The 6,893-nt window shown below is 35.5% G+C and overlaps 2 protein-coding genes across 2 annotated transcripts; both read right to left on the reverse strand.

Annotated features, from left to right (window-relative positions):
- Nucleotides 1-590: 590 nt before the first annotated feature.
- LOC118487502 lies at nucleotides 591-2,109 on the reverse strand. The gene is made up of 6 exons (XM_035984395.1): nucleotides 2,015-2,109; nucleotides 1,861-1,939; nucleotides 1,574-1,693; nucleotides 1,299-1,450; nucleotides 858-943; nucleotides 591-729 (listed from the first exon to the last, which is right to left on the reverse strand). Exons 1-5 carry the CDS (start codon nucleotides 2,107-2,109, stop codon nucleotides 907-909), a joined length of 483 nt encoding a protein of 160 aa, XP_035840288.1. The 3' UTR covers nucleotides 591-729; nucleotides 858-906.
- Nucleotides 2,110-2,450: 341 nt separating this feature from the next.
- LOC118487647 lies at nucleotides 2,451-4,101 on the reverse strand. Its single transcript, XM_035984735.1, has 6 exons — nucleotides 3,988-4,101; nucleotides 3,755-3,876; nucleotides 3,100-3,444; nucleotides 2,915-3,005; nucleotides 2,664-2,832; nucleotides 2,451-2,578 (listed from the first exon to the last, which is right to left on the reverse strand). The coding sequence occupies exons 3-6, from the start codon at nucleotides 3,198-3,200 to the stop codon at nucleotides 2,469-2,471; spliced, it is 471 nt and encodes a 156-aa protein (XP_035840628.1). The 5' UTR covers nucleotides 3,201-3,444; nucleotides 3,755-3,876; nucleotides 3,988-4,101; the 3' UTR covers nucleotides 2,451-2,468.
- Nucleotides 4,102-6,893: the final 2,792 nt, after the last annotated feature.

A 6,893-nucleotide genomic window follows, 5' to 3' on the forward strand; every position in this document is an offset into this window, starting at 1 on the left:
ACTGTTTTCTCCAAACCCAATTTGATTACAACAGTGGTTTCAACCACTGTTTTCAAACCCTATAAAATATTACCCAATGTTAGGATTTGAAATATTTAGCACTTGCATAAAAATATAAATCTGTCTTTAAAATCAACATTTTTTTCCTATAGGTATAAATGTATACATAAGGAACACAAAGGTTATTAAACTGTAAAAAAATGTATATGAAGACCATCCCCTAAAGACAATTAGTTAGTTAGTTATAAGTCTCAAATTGACCCATTTACCCCTTAACATCCATTCTTATATATGGTGTCTACATGTCAACACTCGAAATAATTACTGGAAAATCTCTATGAACCATGCTTCTTCCAATGGAATCCTCTGCAATTAATGTACATCATTCAACTGTATGTTCTGTCACTAATTCTCTCTTAGCTTAATGGTTGTGAATCAACATCTCCTTTACAAACAACAAATATCTGAGTTTTGCCTTTACGAATTACATACTCTGCAATATGGAAACAACTTCACATGATCAGAAAGCAAAAATGGAAATGAAAAAGACAGGGAAAGCAATCTGAGGTGCAAAAAATTAAAAAAAACACACGAGACAAGAGCTCGCATTATAACACACCATGATATCGTGCGCTCATCCATCACCCTACTTCATTCTAATATGGCAGGTATAGCACCATTTTATTCCTTTCCTTAATCGCTTTTGCTTCTGTATAGATTCCATTGTTTCTTCAAATGAAAAAAAACCTGTTAAAGTTTAGCTCTAAACCAATAAAAAACTGTTAAAGTGTAGCTCTAAACCAGTAAGATTTGATTTATATCCAAACTTAATATACAATAAAATCATAGAATCATACCAGGGAAAGAAACATGGACTCGTAAACAAATTTCACATGTTGTCTTCCTTTAACACCATGAAGACACCGTTCGCCTCCACCACCAACTGCCATCATCATATAAACATAAAATTTTGTAAGATGTCGTGGTTCAATTTGAAAGCAAAAGATCTCAACTTTATCAAGAAAAAACACCCTCATTAGTTTCTATTACCAGTCTTTCAAAGATGTTATTTTCTAAAATCAATGACAAAAAAAAAACCTTTAAAGAACGATGAAGTCAATTCCCCACCAAGTTTAGATTCCTTAAAATATTCAAAAACACCATCAAATCCTACAATATATAGCCTTCAGATGTCTAATTAACGATACAGAAACCACGGATTTAGAGTTCATAATCAACAAATTTCAAAATCAAATGATTGAAATCAGAACCTTTGAAAGTGAAAAAGTGAAAATTACCAAAGCGCGGTGCATGTAGAAGGCGTTGTGTTGAATTCCGGCGATTCCAAGGAAGGATTCTCTTCTATTTCATTGCATTCGGTATTCAACATGCGAATGATCTCTTCACTCTCATTGTTCACAATAGTCTTTAGTTTCTTATCCCACAGAACCTATAACCAAACAACATACTTCATAAATCAACTATATGAAAATTAAAAACACTCAAGATAGATGTTTAAATGGTGGAAAAACGTAGGGATACATACGGGAACAATGATAGAAAAATGACTTACTTGTCGATATAAAGCAGCATAAAGCCTTAGCTGAACTATCAGCAAGGTCATATCGACTTTCTTTGAAGCTAAAGAATCCCGGAGTTCTAAGATAGTTCTCCACACATCAGATAAAGACTTCTGCAGCGTGAAATATAATACCATATGTTCAAGCTTCTAATGTAATTCTAGACAAAAAAATATGAGAATTATATCAGATGTTTTAACAACAGGATATAACTCTGTTTAAGCTTCTGTTTGTAGGCCAAAAAATTAATATGTTAAATTCAATTAAACTTTTAAATTACCTCAGTTTGAAATTCTTTCTCCAATTGTTTAGAATCAGCAGACCGTTTACAACAATCATCAACTTTATACCTCTGTAAACTACAACAAAAATAAAACAACTCTTCAGTTCATATGATTTCATAACCCAGTTCACATGCTTGTTATCAAGAATACCTGAAACCTGAATGTGGGTTGTCCTCTATAACAAAATAAACAGACCATGAAACCGCTATGATTTCAGTAGAACCTTTGATGGTTCTGAATCTCATTGTTGAAGGCTCTGTTTCACTTCAAGAGTCTCATACATACATTTTAACACGTTTCATGAAACCGCTGTTTTAACCGAACAGTGGTCTCAACCGCTGGTTTAACCGAACAGTGGTCTCAACCGCTGTTTTAACTGAACAGTGGTCTCAACCGCTGTTTTAACCGAACAGTGGTCTCAACCACCATTTGGGTCAGATTACCCAACCGGTTTGGACAGTCTCACGGTTTTAAACTGAACCGTGAACACCCCTTTACATAAGGCAGTTACATAGTTGTCTATAATATAAGTATATAACATCTGAAAAGAAAGAAAAAGGATAAAAGTTAATTAAACCTTCATAAACTGCATCTGGATCTCACCTTAAAGAAGAATACCAGGATTCTCGGAACACCCTTTTAATCTCCAGTACATATGCCCACTGTTGTCCCTGAAAATCGGTGCTACTCTCACAGCATCGGGCCTCGATTTATCTACATAATCACACATTTTAGATAATGGGTCAACCTAACAGATCAGATATTATAATTTTGGTCATATAAATAAAATAAAACTTACCAACTGGAACCATTTCTTTACATGCAAGCATTTCAACATGTGCTTCGGCTGCTTTATTCTTGATCTTAGAAACAATAGCATCATGTTCAGCTAAAGTAAGAGGAACACCTTCTTTCGCTATGATTGCTTTGGCAATATCATCCTGCATTTTCAGCTTTATAGTTTTCTCCTATAGATTAAAAAAAACACACACCAAATCATTAAAAACAAACTAATTCAAGCTATTCTTTTATATAAACAACTATTTATACCTTATCTTTTGCAACCGAAAGTTTCTCCTTTGCTTCCTTTCTCTTTTCAACAAACTTCACATTTTGATCATCAATCCAATTTCTTATCTTTCTGTTGAATAACACCAAGTATACAATCATTATACAAGTAAATTAATATAAATGTTAAATCATTTTTGGTGTACATAATTAAATAATTATCTTACTCAGTTCCAAGACCTTCATCACAGAGGAAAACTAAAAGCTTAAGTTTCATCGATGATTCCAAATTATCATATCCGGCAGCTGTCAAGTCTATAGAGTCCATGTGTTTCACGTTTGAGTCAGAGATGCAACTTTTTAGAGCTTTCAACCATGAATCATTTCCATGAATCAGATCTGGTGTTGGTGATCTGAAAGATTATACATCCGTATAAATATGTGTATCTACCAACAAACAAACCAACCTTTCTAACCTTTTGATTCTCGCAAGCTTCTTTTGCTTTTGGGCCGATACACGTCAGTCTAGCCTGTTCTTCACATACACCTTCATTGAAAGCATCACCAACAGCCTGAAAAAGTAAATGCTTAAAAATTCTCTTTTGCAAGGGTAATGTTGTCTTCTTGTATCCTCCTAAAAATCTTCTTTATGAACACTTGACAGTAATCTAATCTCAATGACCTGTCCACTTCTCTATGTTAATGTATTTTTTTTGCCAAGTGTCCATTAGAAAGTTTTTAGCAGGCAAACATAAGTAAAATAATATAAACTCCAAACATAATCAACTGGCCAGTTAGAACAACAGTACCAAATATCGCACTAATCACTCTCTAAAACTGAAAATGGATTTGTATAAATAGTAGCTCACTAATCAACTGTACCTGAAGTGTGAGAAAGAGGGTTATTGAATTTTGATTCAGGTATCTTCTTCTTATTCATCAGACAGCCGTAAAAGAATCTCCAATTGAATTTCAAACTGCACCTTAAACCCTAGAAAGAAAACCTAACAAAACAATAATCAAGAACAACATAACTTCAAATCAAACTCTATCAAACAAACAATCAAGTCAATAATCAACTACAATCCATGAATTTACAATCAAACAAACTGTACCTGAAGTGTGTGAGAAAGAGGGTTTTTGAATTTTGCATCCATATTCTTTGATTCGCCAAATACGCCGAAATCAACAGAGATATCAATCAATCTTTATGAAATCAACAACAATCGAAGATGTTGTGTAGATGCGTAACAGAAATCAATTACGAATGCATAAAGATTTGATGGATTGTGAATCACGGAAGAAGAAGAAGAAGAAGAAGAAGAAGAGACATAAAAAAGAAAAGGGAGAGAAGTTGGGATTATACAAACCTGATATCGTTGTTTAGGTTAAATTGAAATACATTAAGTTACAAATACAATATATATCCAATTAATTTCAAACAGATAATATAAATGAATCACTAACAATAAGTTACCTGTGGAAATCGAAACCTGCATTTAGAGAGAGAGAGAGAGAGAGAGAGAGTTGAGAGAGAAATGGATTAGAGAGAGTAATTGATTGAAGAAGATGGTATCTTATATATCTAGAGCCATAATTTTGAATTTTGAATCTGGAGCCATAATTTTGAATCATCAGTGGTTAATTTTGAAACATCTTTTCTGAAAAGAAAGAATTTGATGTTGAAAAAGCCTTTAACCCCACAGTTCAAAATATTTTTGGAAAAATGATTGACGGGAAGGTCAAAGGGGTAAAGGAATTTTATGAAAAGAAAACGAAGAAACCAGATGATGATGGTTCACCCCAGGTTAGTAACTGGGATAGAACCTATCATGACTAAACTCTGGACTTGAGAAATTCACATCTGTGAAATTTCGTCCTACAAGAGGTTTTATTATTCTTGAAACTTGTCATATTTCAATATTATAAATGGTTGGGTTGGCATGGTTTGGTTGAACCTACAAGTGGTTGAAGAAGGGATTTTCACCTACAAGTGGTTAATCAAGGTCATTAAGTTGAACTTGATTTAACCTTCGTACAAGTAGTTGAAGAACAAAGTGATGAATTAACCTCTATCCTACAAATGGTTGGTGAAATCAACAAAACTTATTTTCCGGAAAAACCATTTTGATTGAAACAAACTTAAGTGTTTTGAAATCTTAATGGGAAAATAGTTTGTTGTCAGGGGGAGTTCTGATTGTTTACGCCAAGTGGATGGAGAATTGAAGTAATTCTCATCAGTTTGTCATATTTTTTTAAAATGGTTTTGAATTTTAGGGGGAGTAAGAAATTTCAGAAAATCCAAAAACATTAGAAAATTTGAAAAAGCCAAAAACATCGTAAAATCAAAAATGAGTTTTGTTGTGAAAAAGAGGAAATGATAGTACATCAGTGGACTATCACAGCACGCTAAAGATTTGGAAGACAAATGTGATAAACGATCTCACTGACGATATGCCAGTAGGTTTTTATACATTCAGTAGATTGTTTTAGAGATATAAACCTAAATAATAAACTTGCTTATCTTGTGGGGAACACCTCTCGGATATATTGGTAACCCCTGATGTCACACCCCAACCGATGGCGGAATCATCGGGGCGCGGCACTGAGCGAAACAGATTGTTCAGAAGTTTCCATAACAACTAACATACAATTCAGTTACACAACACGTCCCATACCGTGTCCCAAACAATATCAAGTTATCATAGAAATCAACTAAACAATATGGGAACTGTTCCGACAACTCAAATTCTTAGTTATTACAAACCGAATGTAAATATTGTTTTAAGACTTCTAGACGGCTATCCGTAAATCTTACTGACTACAGGTGCCAGTACAAGATCTACAGATAATTATGGCCCTGGAGCAGGCACGTGGACACTGTCCTAAGGTCACAGGCTCCTAGAAGCTTATTATTGCCTCGCTTCCCTAGCACACTAGTAGCTTAAACACCTGTCACATACGTTAAAATAAAAGTCAATACATATAATGTAAAGGTGAGTACACAAGTTTGATATAGCATATAGAGTTCGAATAGTTTACGCATAACCAAGCACGTACACAAGGGCAAACGATGCATGTAAATTATCAACATGGGACCACCGATACCAATGACTTTGAGTTGACTGTCCGAGACAGTTCGCAATACATGATTACCACCGTAATCCATGCAAGTAATTGTCCTTAGCAACCCCCGTGTGAACGGGTGCTGAGTCCAAACTATAGTACTACGTTGCTAAAGCAGGCAGATAGCACTCCACGTGTAAACATAATAAACAGCAATCATTTAGACAAGTAATACATGCAAGTAGGTTAGCGTTCAGATAGTTTGTGTTGTTTGTGAATTTGATAGATTACGTATGTAACACCCAAAAGTGCTGAAAGCAAAAAGGGATCGAGTATACTCACTGTGGTTGATTGTGGATTGAAGGGAGCACTGAGAATAGGTTAGCCTGAATAGTTCGATAACACAACGATGAGTAACGCGGAAAAAGTAACCAATGTACTTGGATCGAGTAGGCCATTCGATCGGACAGCAGTTCGATCGAGTGGACTGTTCGATTGGTTTGAAAGTCCGTTCGAACATCCATTCGATCGGCTGGCTGGCTCGATCGGCTGGTTCCTTCAAGTGGATTGTTTCTTCCTTTGATGTGAAGGATGTGTTTGTGTATGATGGCTTGTACTACCTTTCAAGTCGGCCGATCGAACGGCCGTTCGATCGGTTAGCCCAACCGATCGGTTAGCATTGCATTGTTTTCAAATATGTCACTCGATCGGTTGGCATGCTCGATCGGGTGACATTCCAATGTTTCAAAAGTCTAAGTGTTTGAAGTATAGTATCTCATGATTCGAGCAGTAATGTTTACAATCGACTGGCGTAGTCGATCGAACAGTACCTCGTCAATACTACACTTCATGAGTTTGTGGGACTAAGTGCTAGTCGATCGGTTAGCCTAGTCGATCGGCTGGCATAGTCGTTCGGTTGGGCTGTTCGATCGAACAGCCTAGCCGTTCGGCCAGC

The sequence above is a fragment of the Helianthus annuus genome, chromosome 15, assembly GCF_002127325.2.
Source record: "Helianthus annuus cultivar XRQ/B chromosome 15, HanXRQr2.0-SUNRISE, whole genome shotgun sequence".
In the NCBI taxonomy this organism is placed as follows: domain Eukaryota; kingdom Viridiplantae; phylum Streptophyta; class Magnoliopsida; order Asterales; family Asteraceae; genus Helianthus; species Helianthus annuus.